Below are 16,977 nucleotides of genomic sequence, written 5' to 3'. Positions count from 1 at the left end.
ACACTAAAAACAAGCCCAGAGTAAAATAAAAAAAATAAAAATGTTTCCTCAACGCTTTCAAAGAACTGAAAGTGGGGCTCCCATAGACCCCATAGACCCGGTGCAGGAGGGGCATCTGCAAGCCATAAAGCTCCCTCCTTCTGAACCGCCCCCCTCCCCCCAACAGCACCACTGGGTTTTGTTCCCAAACTTCCTCCGCGCCTATCCCTTTAAGAATCTGGTCGAAGTCCTTTTCCTCTCCCTGCCCCGCCCCCTCACGGTACCGGTTAGGAGCGCCCACCCCCTTACCCTCCTAGGGACCAAATGATAGGTTCGGCCGCCGTCCGTCACAGAGGCGCCTCCTCTGATTGGCTGCTGCGCTGCGGGCCGGGAGGCGGGGCGGGAAGGCCGGAGAAACTAGTTTGTTGGCGGCGCCAGGGCTGCACCGGAGCGGCGGAGGCTCGGGCGCGGAGCGAGCCGGGGGAGGGGAGCCGAGCGGCGGCGGGGGCGGCTCGGAAGCGCGGGGTCTCTGATCGCGGCGACGGGCCGGGGCGGAGCGGGCGGCGGCGGCGGCGGCGCCCCGAGCGGTGAGTACCTGAGCGGGCTGCGGGCCGGGGGAGCCGTGACCCGGCGCCGGCGTTGGCACTGGTCCCCACCCCGCCCCCGCCGGGTCCTGCGCGGCCCTCGGGAGAGGTCCGGGTGGGTGAGTGCGCCTCCGCGGGACCGGGTTCCGGAGGCGCACGGGGCAGCACCGCGGGGTCCGGAGGGGAGTCGGGGACAATGGCGGGGGAGGGGACGGGCCTGCCGCCGGGTCCCCGAAGCCGCCCCTCCCTCCCTCTCGCCTGCGGTGCCTGGGGACCCGGCGGGCGCGGGGCTGTCTTTGCCGAGAGCTCTGCGCCGGCGAATGAATTGCTTTGCAAATGGATGTGGCGACGCCTTCCCCCGGGGAGTGGTTGATTCATTGAGTCCGCGGACTCTCTTTTGGAAACATTGCTGTCGATCCTGGAAAGAGGAGGCTGCGAGCGGCCGGGCCGGGCCCCCCGCACTCCGGACCCCGAGGGCCGGGGGGCTGCCTGCGTGGGCCCGAGCGGGGCAGAGAGAGGGTCTAAGCAGCGCAGTGCCCGCCGCCCCAGGCACCCCCTTGTCTCTGTTTGCGGAGTCCTGGAGCTGCAGAGGCACCCCCTTGCTCCCCGGGTGGCATTCCCCCCCCCCCCGCAGGCCTCCTCCTCCAGCCGACTGTCTCCCCGTGCGCCCCTCTCTCCCGCATCCCCCATCTTACCCTGACCGCAGGACCCCTCGCCTTGGGCACGGTCCCCCCCTCTTCCCTGTGAACCCATAGTTACTGGAGTAGCTTTTCCTTTGGGAGACTCGGCCCCAGGGGCACCAGGCCCTTCTGTGCTGCTGCTGCTGCTGCAGATCCTCCAAATTTCATTTCCATTCTCTCTGAGCAAAGAAAAACCTTATTGGGGGAAGTGATCAAAGTGTCCGGCCAGGTGGGAGCGGACCCGGGCTGAAGGTCTAGTCTGGGTGTTCTGGGGTGCCGCTGGGTTGCCCTGAGGCAGGGTGGGTGGAAGGCCCCCTGAGTGTCGGCCTCCCTGGTGAGTCTGGACAGAAGGCAGGGGTCTGGGGCTTTTAGGGTTCACTCTGGGACAGGATGGGAAGTTGTCAGTGGCCCTGGGGGGAGGGGCAGGGAACCCCCTTTTCTTATTATGGGCGAGACTCCGGTGACTGACTTGGCTCAGGTCCTCGGGGACCGCGAGCGTCAGTCCCCCATTCTTAGGTGGGACTGATGCTCAATGGGCCCAGGTGTGCTTTTAGGTGTCCTTAGGGCAGCGGTTCTCAACCTGTGGGCCGCGACCCCTTTGGCGGTCGAACGACCCTTTCACAGGGGTCGCCTGAGACCATCCTGCATATCAGATATTTACATGACGATTCATTAACAGTAGCAACATGACAGTGATGAAGTAGCCACGAAAATAATTTTATGGTTGGGTCACAACATGAGGAACTGTATTTAAAGGGCCAGAAGGTTGAGAACCACTGCCTTAGGGGATGTTGGGGAAGGCCAGCATTTGGGGACTGGGAAGGGGGAGGACACAAGGTCCCTTCAATCGGGGGCAGGTTTGGTGCCCTAAGTGAGACCAGGCAGGCGTCCTGGGTCCCCAAGCTGTGCCTGTGGGGGTCCGAGGAGTCAGCCTTCTCTCAGGCCGGGCAGCTCCGTCTGGAGTAATTCCGTGCGTTGGGAAGTGACTCCAGGGAGGCCGTGGGTAGGAAGGTGGAGAGAAATGGTAGAAACCTGCCCCCCGGGGGTGTGGGCTGCAGCCGGATCTGTGTGTAGTGCAGAGAGAGGGGCTGCGGGCGCCGTGCACACTCCACGCGCCCCTTAATAGCGCCCGGAACCTGTGGGAACCGGGTGTGGGGAGAGGAGAGCAGGAAGAACGGGAGACGGCCTGGGCCTGGGGGTGTGTGGTCTGCAGTGAGAGGCTGGGTTTTTTTCCCATTTGTCACTGTGATGCTTGAGGGAGCATTGCCTCGTGGGTGGTTTGTTCATTCCTTTATATGAGTTGATTGTGTGAAGGGTCTTTGTTGGGACCCTGCCCTCGGGGAGCTGCTAGGAGAGGCTGTGCTGGCCGTGGACTCTCGTTCCTGGGAGTCCCCAGGGAGATGGCTTCTGGAGGCAGCCCTTCTGCTCAGGGGGCCCTAGGAGAACCCACTCCAGCAGCCCCTGAGACCAGCGCACTGCCTGAGCCCTTAGCCCAGTGGTTCTCAACCTTCCCAATGCTGCGACCCTTTCATACAGTTCCTCATGTTGTGGTGACCCCCAACCATAAAATTATTTTCGTGGCTACTTCATAACTGTCATTTTGCTACTGTTATAAATCGTCATGTAAATATCTGATATGCAGGATGTATTTTCATGGTTACAAATTGAACATAATTAAAGCATAGTGATTAATCACAAAAACAATATGCAATTATATATGTGTTTTTCCGATGGTCTTAGGCGACCCCTGTGAAAGGGTCATTCGACCCCCAAAGGGGTCCCGCGACCCACAGGTTGAGAACCGCTGCCTTAGTCCCTCTGGACCAACCTGCAGGGTGGGTGTGGCCTGGCCAGGGACTGGGCAGGCTGTGGCCAGACACAAGCGATTCCATTGGCTGACTGAGATGCTGGTTTTCATCCAGGTGGGAAATTTCATAATCGAGGTGCCTCAGCCAGGGCTGCTGAAGCATTTTCCCAGCCAGAAGACACTGGGCCGGGGCAGGGGGGCAGGGGGAAGGTGCGCACCCCCAGCTTTCACTCCCAGCATCTCAGCAGGACTCTCCCCTTATGAATCTGGGTCTGTCAGCCCAGGGTCCACAGCAGGTTCCAGCCCTTTCCTGGACCCCAGGCCCCTGAGCAGCACTGCCCCGTCCTCATCCAAAGGTAGCTAAAGCCAGTACCTGTCCTTTCAGGCGCTCACTTGGCCAGACCGACTCCAGGTCCTGCAGCGGTTAGGAGCTGGGAGCCGGTGCTGTGGGGATGGGGGGGTGGAGGAGGGCTCAGGGATGGAAGGGCTCTGTCCAGTCTCCTCTGCGCAAGGTCAGGGGGAAGGGCTTAGGCCGGGGAGCTGGGCGTGGGTTCCGACGTGCCTGTGCGTCTCCTGGGGCCTCAGCCACCTCCACCCACGGCCACGCTGGTGCCAACAGACGGTCCTTTCTCACTGAGAAACCTTTCCTTCCCGCCTGTCAGCGCCTTTCTGATGAAAAGGGGTGGGCGTTTGTGGCTCACTGACCTGTTCGTAAAGGTGCCCGCTCTGGTCTCAGAAACCCAGTCCAGTTGGAAAATGTCACCGTCTTTCCTGCAGACACATAAAAACCTTCCAGCCAGCCGTCCCCTCCTCCCCACAACGGTGTCCTGCACCCCTGGGTGTGGTTCAATGTCACAGGCCCAGGGCCAGCACCGTGAGCCCACAGTTGGAACCCTCACGCCTGGGACCTGTGGGCAGAAAGAGCACTTCAGTGGGGGAGGGGGAGAGGAGGGGGGTTCTGGGAGTCCTTCTCTGCCCCTACCCGGCTGTATGACTTCACGTAGGTCCCCTTACCTTTGGAAGCCTCGATTTGCCCTTCTGTAGAATGGGTGGATGCTCTTCTGTACAGTGCGTCTCTTGACAGCAAATGTATCGCGGTAAAATCTCAAAAGTCTTTGCAACCTCTGGTGTTTCCGAGTTTATGAGGCTTGAATTATTGGCTTAACCCTTGTGGGCAGGAAAAGCTTGAGAAACAGCTGACCGAGTGCAGAGGAGCTGACTTAGAAGTCAGGAGTCCGCAGTTCTAGTTCCAGGGCTGCCTCTGGTGTGCTGTGGGGCTTTGGGCTAGTCGGCGTCCCTCTTTGGGCCCTATTTTTCCTCCCCTGTGGAACGAGAAGCCTGCAGCGGGCTAAGCTCCCAGTTTCTTTTCCTTTCTCGGTGAGTAAATCGCTTCTGCCAGATACACGTGAAGGGCCGCAGGCGGTGGGTGTGCCCGTGGGCGCGGGGCTGGTGAAGCCAGAGGACTGGGCCAAGGCAGCGCCAAGCTGGGCGCAAAGGCAGGTGGCTTGTGGGTGACGCGTTTCCCAAGGTCGCTGGGGCTGATCCTGTGTCGGGAGCTGGGCAGCGATGTGGGAGCGCTTAGGGGAGCCCCCTCCCGCCCCCCAGGACAGATGGGACCTGGCCTGTATGGCTTCTCCGGGGCATGGAGCCCAGGGCCACCTCTGAGAAGAGAGATGGACAAAGAGCTCCCGAGAGCAGGAGGGATGAAGGGAGCCCCAGATACAGATGTCCCTGCAAGACCAGTTGGATGGCTCCTCCCACGAGGAGGGGGGCTGAGCAGGTTCTGGGAGAATGTCTGCTGCCGCATGAGCTGAAGCACCTGGCCATGGTGTCTCCCCACCCACCCCCGCCCCAGGAAGACACCGTGATCGGCAGAGCAAGGTGCTGGCCTAGGATGGGAACCCACAGCCTGTCACCCTCCACCTGCTCCTGGGGGTCCCCACGGGGAAGCGGACCACCGATCAGTCCAGGCTGCATGGAATTCCTTTCCTCGTTACGATGGAAGCTTTGCTCCTCTTAGGCCCAGCTGCTGCCTGGTTTGCAGCGGGCCAGGCCGGATGTGTCTGGGCAGGCGCGAGGGCCAAAGGCTGTCTTTCCAGCAAGTCTCGGGGCTTGTGAGACGCTGGTCCGAAGGCCACCCCTGCCCCAGCGGTGATGTTGGGCTTGCACAGTGCAGCGGTGGGAGCAGGTTGCTCCCGTCTCCTGGTCCAGGATCCCCGCCTGGAAAGTGCAGATGGTCATCGGCCCGGAGGCGGTGGCGGGGTGAGCGGAGCAGACACAGAACAGTGCCCGTCCACAGGGAGCGCTCGGTAACGACAGGCTGCTTCAGTGGTACTGTCACCACCACTCACCCTGGGCCTTATTTTCCCTTGTTTGCAAAGGACAGAAACGGGCCATGTGCTCGGGTTGTACTGCTGGTCCTCTTGGGGCTGGGTGAAGTCATGTGACTGGTGTTGGCCAATTAGATGGGAGCAGGAGCCCCGTGTGTCCTTCCAGGCCTCGCACTGAATTGTCTGTGCCACCCACACTTTCCACGTTGCGCTCTCTCTCTTCTCTTTGGCCTGGTGGCTGCTCTGTCACCTGGGTCCCCGGGACTGACAGTGATGAGACAGGTGCCCCCCCACACACACACACCCCCACTGGAACTACGATGCGTGTAGTATGAGCAAGAAATCAATCTCTGTCCTCTAAAGCCACCGAGATTTGGGGGTGTTTGTTGCTGCAGCAGAACCTAACCCACCCTGATTAAAACGGTCAGAACCCCCTCAGGCTCGGTTGGGCGGATTGACGGATTGAATCTTCCACGTGAGAAGCCCTGCGCACTGTAGGTCCACGCTGGTCACGTTCTGATTTGGCTCCCTTCCCGACCGCAATTCCTTAACCGATTCTTTGCAAGTGTTGCTACATCCTTCACTGGGCGTTCACAGACGTTGGCCCCTTACCTCCTGCCCGCGCCTTCTCTGGGGGAGCCCAGCACCGGGCGACCTTCCTCCGGGAGCGGTGCGTCCGCAGCATCTATCCACTTGCAGCGCCAGCTCCGGCTCCCCAGCCCCCGGAGGCTGCCACCAGCCCGGGACTGGCGATCAATCATGGAAGCTCAAGTGGCTGCCCTTGGTCAAGTGTGCTTAACGTGCAGGTGCATTAAGTGAAAAGGCTGGAGCACGAGGACGGCGCGGAAGCAGTCGCCCGCCCCTCTGGGTCTGCTGGGACCGCCTGTCCCCTCCCAGGCAGATGGGTGGGCTGCGTCTAGGGCAGTGATGGCGAACCTATGACACGCGTGTCAGAGGCGACACGCGAACTCATTTTTTTGGTTGATTTTTCTTGGTTAAATGGCATTTAAATCTATAAAATAAATATCAAAAATATAAGTCTTGGTTTTACTATGGTTGCAAAGTTCAAAACATTTCTATATGTGACACGGCACCAGAGTTCAGTTAGGGTTTTTCAAAATGCTGACACGCCGAGCTCCAAAGGTTCACCATCACTGGTGTAGGGTAAGGTCAGGGCTCCCTGCCCGCCGGGGACTCGGGGTGTGTGTGGCACATTTGAGAGGGCAGCTGGGAACCAGGTTGTCTCGCTGTAAGCTCAGGGTGTGGAGGTAGGGATTCTGCCCTGGGGGTGAGCTCAGAGGCAGGCTGGCCGCCCACCCCTTCTCCCCTTCCTGGGGAGCTGATACGGGGACATCCTGGGACCGCCTGAGGAGGAAGGGCAGTGATTGCCAAGCGGCGTATGAAGCAACATCCTCACCCTGCCTGAGCCTGGCTGTGCTCTGGGCCGGCCGCCACAGCCAGCCCGTCCCCTGCGGGAGAGATGGGGCTGGGGTGAGGCAAGGATGCAAGGGAGGGGTGAGGCCCAAGGCTGGGGCGGGGCCGGGTGGCCACCAGCAGACTAACCGTGAAAGCGTGCGTTATATAATTCTCGGGACAGTCCTGCAGCCTTGAAACCTTTCACACACACACAAAGAAAAGCTGGAAAACAAAATCAAAATAAATCCACAACAAACATACGAACAGTTCTAATCCATTGCATTTTAAATGCAAACCAGGGCACGTACATTTTTGACTATATATACCTTTTTTTTTTTCGTAAAGAGGGGGGCCGGTGGAAGGCAGGAACAGCTAGAGAAAGGGCCCATTGTCTGGTAGCTGCCTCATATCTGGAATGATCTGTGGCCCTGATTCAGTTACAGTGGTCATACCAATTTTCCTTTCAATTAACGATTAGATTGGTGTGCTTAATAGGCTGCTTCATTTGTTTTCCACTTGGAAATGGGATGGATGGCTACGCCTGCACCCCGAGGGCTCCCTGAGGTCCGCGCAGACACGGGGGCGGGGCGGGCATCTGAGCCAGCGCGGCGCTTGTGGTGTGTCTGCCCACAGTCCCAGCCTGGGGTGGCTGTTGCCCCGGGCAGCCTTGCATGTGTGTGAGATGTGACTAGTGCCTAAGTCCTTGTCATTACAGTGCCAGGAGTGACCCAGATCCAGCCGGCTGGACAAAAAAAACCCCCAAAAAACCTCTAGTGCAGCGGTTCTCAACCTGGGGGTCGCGACCCCTTTGGGGGTCGAATGACCCTTTCACAGGGGTCGCCTAAGACCATCGGAAAACACATATATAATTACATATTGTTTTGTGATTAATCACTATGCTTTAATTATGTTCAATTTGTAACAATGAAAATACATCCTGCATATCAGATATTTACGTGACGATTCATAACAGTAGCAAAATGACAGTTACGAAGTAGCCAGGAAAATAATTTTATGGTTGGGGGTCACCACAACACGAGGAACTGTATTAAAGGGTCGCGGCATTAGGAAGGTTGAGAATCACTGCTCTAGTGTTTTTTTTTCCTGATTATTAAAATACTATCCAGTCACGAACAGATCAAACCGCTTAAAAATGGCCAGTGAAAATCCGCCTTATTCCAAATGGAGGTTAGGGCTGGGGCAGGGGTCGGGAATGTCTGCTGGGCTCCTCAGCGACATTGGTAATGACAGCAACACGACTAACGCAGCTGGTGGGGTAGGCATGCTAGGCCCCGGCCGCTCTGAATGCTCACCGCTTCCTGTCTCGTTTAATTCTCACAACAACCCTGTCTTCATAGGATTGTCGTCATCATCCCTTTATGGTTGGAAAAGATAAAGAACAGACCAGGGAGGCACGTTAACTTTCCCAAGGTCTCACAGTAATGGCTGAGCTGTCCTCAGGGGACCTGAGCCTAACCACTGGCTTTGACGAACTTCGACCTTTCCTCCTGGCGGCTTTGGCGCAGTCCTGTCAGTGCTGCTGGGGCAGGGTACAGCCTCCAGATGCTGGCTGCCTCCCCCTCCTGGCCTCTCGCCCGTCTTGTTTGCGTGCTTACATTTGTGTTGTGCATGCGTGTTGCACAGCCCACAGTTGAGAGCATGCATGCCATGTTGGCTTTTTTTTAAAATATATTTTATTGATTTTTTACAGAGAGGAAGGGAGAGAGATAGAGAGTTAGAAGCATCGATGAGAGAGAAACATCGATCAGCTGCCTCCTGCACATCCCCCACTGGGGATGTGCCCGCAACCCAGGTACATGCCCTTGACCGGAATCGAACCTGGGACCTTTCAGTCCGCAGGCCGACGCTCTATCCACTGAGCCAAACCGGTTTCGGCTGCCATGTTGGCTTTTGCCTTCTTAGCCCTCAGCATAGCCTGCCGGTGCTCAATCAGGACTCGTCTCGGTTTTTGGATGGGTGGCCTGTGACCCTGGTAGTCTCTGGGGTCGTGTGCCTGGAGGACCCCAGTTCTGACTGCTGGCTAGGGGTCTGTCTGCGGTGGCCGGAACGTCCAAGGTGAATTCCTCACTCCGACGTCTGGAACATCCACAGGGCGACTTGCGCCTCCTCACAGTATGGCTGCCGGCTTCCTCCGCTTTGAGGGCTGGCTTCCCCTGAGGAGCATTGGGAGAGGAATGGAAGCTGCCAATCTCTGAAGGCCTGGGCCCACAAACAACCTCGGTCACCACGCAGCCCAGAACCTGCTCGGGGACACGGGGCTGTCACAGGATTTGTCCATCCTCAGTCCACCCACCGGCCTGTGATGGTGCCCTGCCTGTGCCCCGTCTCCCTGGCCTTTCTCTTCCCTGAAGGGCCACCCTCGTTCCCACCCAGCCTTTGCACTTGCTGGCGCTCCATCTGGAACCTTCCTTACACCCTTCACATCCTGGCTCGTTTCAGTTCACACGTCCCCTCTTCCGAGGGGCCTGCCCGAGCCCACTGGCTTCTTGCCGCGCTCCGTGGCTCGCTGCTGTTGAATTTTCCTCAAACTTCCAGGAAGTGGAAATGTCCTGTCCACTGGTTGTTGCCTCATGTGCCGGCCACCCCGAGCCCGGCCCCATGGAGGCAGGAACCTGGCTCTGTCCATCCCTGCGCCCATGCACCTGGCACCTGGGAGTTGTTTGGGAAACTGAGGTTGAGTGAGTGACTAGGAACCTCCTTACCTGCAACTTACCAGGGGGCCTGGGCCTTTCGCACTGCCTCTGGCCTCTGGTGAAGAGCCATGAGCTGACACCCTCATTATGAGGCCCGCGGACTCCTGGCTGGCCGAGGGGGCGGGGAGGGCCAGCGCTGCAGCCGGACGGGGGGCAGGCGACCCCGGAAGCTGCCGTGCCCGCCCTGTGTGCACTTTTCTCTCAGAATCCGGGCCTTTACTTTTGGGGAGTTTTTTCTGCAGGTCTTGCCCCTCAGCTACTGTGTTTCCTTGTGCACGCAGTTAACCTCAAGGATGGTGAGCAGTGAGCTGGAGACATTGTTACTTGGTGGCCCGGCGCCTCCCTGCAGGGGAGGGTGGCGGTGGGAGGAGGTGCTCCCTGAGGTCCTGCATTCAGGGCCTCTAAACAGGCTGACAGTTGCCATCTGGGGCCCGCAGCGTCGTGCAGTTACATGCTGTGCCTTAACCCATGGAAGCCAGGACGACGCTCATGTCCACTGGGAGTGTCCCCCAAAGTGCCCCCAGCCTGACGCACGGGCCAGAGGCCCCTCGTGACGGGGTGGATGGAGTCACTGGGGGAAAGGCCACATTTTGCAAAGTGTGTGACGACTGAGTGACAGAAGCCAGAGGATTTAGCAATCACAGCACGATTCGGGAAAAGGTGTTGCAGGGTCCGGAATTCAGATTGGGCAATGCAGCCCGGGGGGTGGGGAGCATCCTGCGGGTCAGGCCGGGCCAGGGCAGCCTCTGGGTTCCATGACACCGGTCCCAGGGCCAGGCTCGGAGGTCGTGCCCTGTAAGTAATTGCCAGTGAGTCCTGGCCGGTGTGGCTCAGTGGTTGAGCATCAACCTATGAACCAAGGAGGTCACAGTTCACTTCCGGGTCAGGGCACATGCCCAGGTTGTAGGCTCAGTCCCCATTGTGGGGCGTGCAGGAGGCAGCCAGTCCATGATTCTCATTATTGATGTTTCTCTCTCTCCCACTCACGTCCTCTCTCTGAAATGAGTAAAAATGTATATTTGAGAAAAAAAAATCTTGTTCGTAGCCACTCGCCGTGGGCTGCGCCTGTGAGGAGAGTTTGGGGTTTGTGGCTCTGGGAGGGAGCTGAAGGGACAGCCGCTGGGGCCCTGGAGCTGAGTCCCTTTCCCACCTCTGGACTCCCTCTTGCGCCACCGGGGTTGCTTGCACCGTTCCGACGAGTCAGCGATCTGGGCCAGGGTTTAGAGGTCTGAGTGGTGAGGTTTTGGGGTGGGGGCCTTCCCCTCACTTTTCTGTGAACCTGACTGGCCCCCTCCCCGTCATGGGAGACCCGCTAGCACCACCTTCTGGGCTCCCAGCGGCCCCGCCCGCCCCACTCCTGGCGACTCCGCCCTGCTGAGGTCTGGGCAGAATCCAGGGCAGACTGGGTTGTGTGGCTCTGGGCGGTGGCTGCTCGTCCTGCCTTCCCCAAGCCTGGCTGGCACCTCGCCTTCTCGGGATCCACGAGCCCCGTCCTCCCGGCTCCCGCAGCCCCACCCGGCTGAGCTCGGGCTCCTTGGGCAGAGCTGGGACACCGCGTTGGCGTTGCGTGGCTCTAGGACAGGGGCACACAGCCAAATTGTGTTCTGTTGGTCTGTCTGGGGCTGATAAACTCCGCTGACCTCACCCTGACAGCCCCACCCCACCACAGAGTTGTTGGGGCACCCAGAGGGTGGCAGCTGGACTTGGTTTACCAGGGACGTTTGCCGAGTGGCCTCAGACCCAGCGCCGGTGCCGAGTTTGAACCTGGATCCGTCGGGTGAACGCCTACTTGCTCCTACCTGGTGACTGAGAGCCGGTCTCATGTGACCTGAGCAGTGCCAGAGAGTGACTGAGCCTCACAGTGGAGGCAGGCAGAGGCGGATCTCGGGGGGCCTTGGGACTCGTGTTGGCCTGCCCCTGGCCCCCGGGGCCGGGCTTCCAGCCTGCAGCCAAGGTAGATGCCCTTGACGGGGAATTGAATCCGGGACCCTTCAGTCCTCGCGCTGACGCTCTATCCACTGAGCCAAACCGGCCAGGGCTATTTGCTTGTTTTTTGTAGCCACGGGAGGCACAGCTTGGACCCGCCCGGGGATGGCTCGTAATCAGGGCAAAGACCTTTGGTTCCAGAGTGGATCCAAACTCAGGGGAGCAAAACCAGTTTTCTAAGGGCGGGTGAAGCCAGCTGTGCCACCGTGTGGCCCTCGAGATGTAGTCAGTTGACATGAGGGACAGAGCTGAGCAGAGAGGAGGTGTGGGGGCAGGCCAGGCCACAGGAGAGTCAAGGTCTGTGCTTCCACCCGCAAGACACTGCATCAAGAATGGCCCCTCTTGCCCTAGCTGGTGTGGCTCAGTGGATAGAGCATCTGCCTGCGGCCTGAAGGGTCCCGGGTTCGATTCCGGTCAAGGGCACATGCCTGGGTTGCAGGCTCGATCCCCAATATGGGGGTAGTGCAGGAGGCAGCCGATCAGTGATTCTCTCTCATCACTGATGCTTCTATCTCTCTCTCTCTCTCTCTCCCGTCCGCTCTGAAATCAGTAATAAAAGAAAAAGAACGGCCGCCCTCACCTTGTCCCTGTCCCCGCAGGTTGGCTCAGCATGTCGGTCAGCGTCCACGAGACCCGCAAGTCGCGGAGCAGCACGGGCTCCATGAACATCACGCTCTTCCACAAGGCGTCGCACCCCGACTGCGTGCTGGCCCACCTCAACACGCTGCGCAAGCACTGCATGTTCACCGATGTCACGCTCTGGGCCGGCGACCGCGCCTTCCCCTGCCACCGCGCCGTGCTGGCCGCCTCCAGCCGCTACTTCGAGGCCATGTTCAGCCACGGGCTGCGGGAGAGCCGGGACGACACGGTCAACTTCCAGGACAACCTGCACCCCGAGGTGCTGGAGCTGCTGCTGGACTTCGCCTACTCGTCGCGCATCGTCCTCAACGAGGAGAACGCCGAGTCGCTGCTGGAGGCGGGCGACATGCTGCAGTTCCACGACGTGCGCGACGCGGCCGCCGAGTTCCTGGAGAAGAACCTGTTCCCCTCCAACTGCCTGGGCATGATGCTGCTGTCGGACGCCCACCAGTGCCGCCGGCTGCACGAGCTGGCCTGGCGCATGTGCCTGGCGCACTTCGAGACGGTGCGGCAGAGCGAGGACTTCAACAGCCTCTCCAAGGACAAGCTGCTGGACCTCATCTCCAGCGACGAGCTGGAGGCGGAGGACGAGCGGGCGGTGCTCGAGGCCGTCCTGCAGTGGGTGCGGCACGACCTCGAGGGGCGCAGCGCCCACCTGCCCGAGCTGCTCCGGGGCGTGCGGCTGGCCCTGCTGCCCTCCGACTGCCTGAAGGAGGCCGTGGCCCGCGAGGCCCCGCTCCTGGCGGGCGAGCACACGCAGGGCATGTTCGACGAGGCGCTGCGCTGCAAGGCCCGGATCCTGCAGAACGACGGGGTGGTGACCAGCCCCTGCGCCCGGCCGCGCAAGGCGGGCCACACGCTGCTCATCCTGGGCGGCCAGACCTTCATGTGCGACAAGGTCTACCAGGTGGACCACAAGGCCAAGGAGATCATCCCCAAGGCCGACCTGCCCAGCCCCCGGAAGGAGTTCAGCGCCTCGGCCATCGGCTGCAAGGTCTACGTGACGGGGGGCAGGGGCTCCGAGAACGGGGTGTCCAAGGACGTGTGGGTGTACGACACGGTCCACGAAGAGTGGTCCAAGGCGGCCCCCATGCTGATCGCCCGCTTCGGCCACGGCTCGGCCGAGCTGGAGAACTGCCTGTACGTGGTGGGCGGACACACGTCCCTGGCGGGCGTCTTCCCCGCCTCCCCGTCCGTGTCCCTGAAGCAGGTGGAGAAGTACGACCCCGGGGCTAACAAGTGGAGCATGGTGTCCCCGCTGCGGGACGGCGTGAGCAACGCGGCGGTGGTGAGCGCCAAGCTGAAGCTCTTCGTGTTCGGGGGGACCAGCATCCACCGGGACATGGTGTCCAAAGTCCAGTGCTACGACCCCGCGGAGAACCGGTGGACCATCAAGGCGGAGTGCCCCCAGCCCTGGCGGTACACGGCCGCCGCCGTGCTGGGCAGCCAGATCTTCATCATGGGCGGCGACACGGAGTTCACGGCCGCCTCCGCCTACCGCTTCGACTGCGAGACCAACCAGTGGACGCGGATCGGGGACATGACCGCCAAGCGCATGTCCTGCCACGCCCTGGCCTCGGGCAACAAGCTGTACGTGGTGGGCGGCTACTTCGGGACGCAGCGGTGTAAGACCCTGGACTGCTACGACCCCACGGCGGACACGTGGAGCTGCATCACCACCGTGCCCTACTCGCTCATCCCCACGGCCTTCGTCAGCACCTGGAAGCACCTGCCTGCCTGAGGGGCCCCTGCGAGCCAGGTGAGCCCCGGCTCGGGCCTGTCCGGCTCTGGGACGGGCAGCAGGTGACGGGGGGTGGAGGGGGGGTTCTGGGACCCTTTTTCAGAGCCAGCGCCTCCCTTGCAGCTGACCTCGAGCAAAGCAGGTGACCTCTCTGCCAGATGGGGTACAGCCTTAGGCGGGGGGGTTCCCAGACATGGCTGCCTATCCGAACCGCCAGGCTCTGCTGACAGTTCTGCACGGAGTCTAGGCCACTCTGCCAAGTCCGAGGGCACACTCTCTGAGCGACAGCGTCCTCGCTTCTGACTCCAGCTGCGGTCTAGGGGCTTCCCAGAAGGCACTGAGGCTGTCTGTTCACGGTTATGTCTTATTACAGGGAAAGGGTATAGATTAAGATCAGCCACGGCCACAGGTGCACAGGGGCGGGGCGGTCAGAGCGCACAGCATCCATGAAGCATCGCGTCCTCTCCCTGTGGAGTCAGGACTGTGCCTGTCCTGGCCTCAGAGAGACGATGCGCAGAGCACACCGCCAGCCGGGCCCTCCCTCACGCCCAGCCCTTAGGCAGGATCACTGGATCGCCGCGTGGTTCCAAGGTCCCAGGTCAGCTGGTGCAGCAGGACCAGAGCCCCAGCCTAAGTCACATGATGGCCCCACTCCCGCCCTCGGCCAACACATGCTCTCAGGGGTGACACAGGTCACCTCCCAGACCCAGGGCAAAGGCCAGGCCTCTGTTTGGACAAGGCCACGTGCTGGGCCGCACAGAAGGCCACACCCCAGGGCCTCTCCATCCCGGGTCCCGTGAGAAAGAGCGGGGAGATGCGGGGGTTGGAGCGGGTTTGCCGGGAACCAGCCTGCCGTGCGCAGGGCTCACCTCCCTCTTCCCCGTCGGAGTTGGTGTGAGGCTTCCTCGGGCGGGTGTCCACGTGGGCGCCATTCCCACGCCTCGTCTCTGTTGCTCCGCAGGCTCTGCGTGTCTCCCCACCTCACGGCTGCAGCCCCGTCGCAGGGGCCCGTCTGCCTGCCACAGGGGAAGCTCAGCCGCCCCGGCCAGCGCTCCGAGCGGCCGCCCACCGGCTCTGGGAGCTGCTCTAAGTTTTAGACGAGAGAAGACGCCGTCTCCAGTGCCGGGGTGTCGGCCTGAGGCTTTTCCCGCTTTGCAGGGGTTTTGGGGGAGAGGGTCCCCCAGAGGGGCGTGCGCACACCAGGGCTCCCTCCGCCTCCGGGGGGAGGAGGCATTTGCAGGACTTGGAGGTCACCTGTTTCCGCAAGTCCTGGGCGGGCCCAGGGGCCAGGCATGAAGAGCCCTGGATGGGGCAGCACCGCCTGCAGCCTGTGACTCACGTCCCTGTCCCTGCTGTGATGTCACCCACAGGGGACGTCCCAGGTCTCGGGGGACGGCCAGCAGGACTGAGGGCAGGAGCTACCTAGGAGAGAACCGAGGACACGTTGTATAAGGGGCAGAAGCCTGTGGGGTGACCTCAGTGGCATCCAGGAGGCTTGAGTGGTGGACGACCCCGGGCAGCTGGGTTCATGACGAAATCTCATGGCCCCTCCCCAGAGCGGGGCTTGCCCTCGTGACCTTGCCACCTCCCGGTCAGGATGGCCATGGCCCATCACACGGCAGCACCCAGGACCTTGGGTACCACATGCCGCTGGACAGGGGGTGCCTCCCTCCTCAGAGCACATCACAAGCACCAGCAATGCCCCCGGCTCCTGATGGGGACCCCGGGGGACTCCAGGGACCACCCCACCCCACCCCCGGACATCCCCCGGCGCTGGACGCATCTCAGTGCGGAGGTCAGCCACGAGGTCACTGCTCCCGACCCCGCTGGCCCCTGGCATCCTGGCCTTCCAGCTGGTAACTGGGTCTGACCCCTCTGCCCCCGGGCTCACAAAGCAAGCTCCGTCCCGAGAGAACTGCCAGACATCTGTTCGTGGTTTTTCACCTTCCAAGTGGCTGGTCCCTCCTCAGTGTATCCCAGCCCAGCCCGCCCCTCCCGCCCTCCATGCAGGCACTAACGTTTGGACCTTGAAGTGGGGTTCACTCACTGATGCACCCCAGCTGCCACTCGGGAACGTCTGAGAGCAGAAGGTGCACCTCCAGTTCAGATGCTGCTGCTCCCTCTCGGCCCCCCTGCAGCCATGGGGCCCCACCCCAGGAGATGGCTCTGCTGGGAACCTGGGGAGCCCTGGCCAGGGGGGGTCTGGGTGGGAAGCAGCCTGCCGGGTCTGCAGGCCCTGCCCTGTCGGCTGCTGGGCTGAGCTAAGCACACGTCTCACAGCACAAAGTACCTCCGGTGCCCTCCCTGGCGGGACCCTCTCCGTTTCTAAGTTAATAAATAAATTGAGAACATTCTTGTTTGTTTGGGCTCTCGGGCCCGTCTTGGGGGACACAGTCATGGGCTGACGTCGTTGGTCACCCCACCAGGCAGGGCTCGGGGGCTGCCCCTCCTGTTAATGGGGGGCTCAGTCCATGCAGGCACCCAGATATCAGGGCTCCCCTTGATGTAGGTTGTTGGGCAGTTGTTTCCATTGGTTCCGACACTGTTCCCCGTTCTCCTGAGAGTCACCGTCTCCTGGAAAAGCCCTGTCGCGAGCGCTCACTTGAGAAATTCCATTCGTCTCCACGCTCCTGCGTATGCTCCTGCGTATGCGCTCGGGGCTCCCAGTGGACACTCATTTGTGTGAAAATAACAAGCGCATTAAGGCGGGCGCGTTACTCCCAGTCGTTACCGCGCAGGCCCGCGCCCTGTCTGAGCTGTGCCCTGGGGTCCAGTGGAGGCCTCTGCAGCCGTGTGTGGTCCCGTCAGCTGAGCTCCAGGGGCGCAGTGCAGGGTGGGGACCCATGGGCGACAGGCCGGCTGGGCTCCGGCCCCAGCTTTCCTTGTACAGGGCTGGCTTCCCTTTGCAAGGTCCCTCTTCTCAGGTACTTAGAGGTTCCCAGACTCCCTTCAACAATGTCCATTTCCTTTGCCCTTTCATATTGCAAGCTTCCAACTAATTTGTGTGTTAGGTTCTAGCCCGGCTGGCGTGGCTCAGTGGTTGAGCGTCGACCTATGAACCAGGAGGTCAGGGTTCAATTCCCATTCAGGGCACAGGCCAG

At 61.0% G+C, this 16,977-nt stretch overlaps 1 protein-coding gene across 2 annotated transcripts; it reads left to right on the top strand.

Annotated features, from left to right (window-relative positions):
- The first annotated feature begins 493 nt into the window (after positions 1-493).
- KLHL25 (kelch like family member 25) lies at positions 494-16,227 on the top strand. 2 transcript variants are annotated; one of them, XM_070400509.1, is made up of 3 exons: positions 494-566; positions 12,096-13,894; positions 14,838-16,227. In XM_070400509.1, exon 2 carries the CDS (start codon positions 12,107-12,109, stop codon positions 13,874-13,876), a length of 1,770 nt encoding a protein of 589 aa, XP_070256610.1. In that variant the 5' UTR covers positions 494-566; positions 12,096-12,106; the 3' UTR covers positions 13,877-13,894; positions 14,838-16,227. The 2 variants fall into 2 exon arrangements, with proteins under 2 accessions (XP_070256610.1, XP_070256609.1); XM_070400508.1 differs by lacking the exon at positions 494-566 and adding an exon at positions 11,157-11,464.
- Positions 16,228-16,977: the final 750 nt, after the last annotated feature.

Source organism: Myotis yumanensis, unplaced genomic scaffold (assembly GCF_028538775.1).
Source record: "Myotis yumanensis isolate MYYU_CA2020_CCGP unplaced genomic scaffold, mMyoYum1.0.hap1 SCAF_20, whole genome shotgun sequence".
In the NCBI taxonomy this organism is placed as follows: Eukaryota; Metazoa; Chordata; class Mammalia; order Chiroptera; family Vespertilionidae; genus Myotis; species Myotis yumanensis.
The sequence above is the reverse complement of the archived record's forward strand: the minus strand, read 5'-3'. Positions and strand labels throughout refer to the sequence as shown.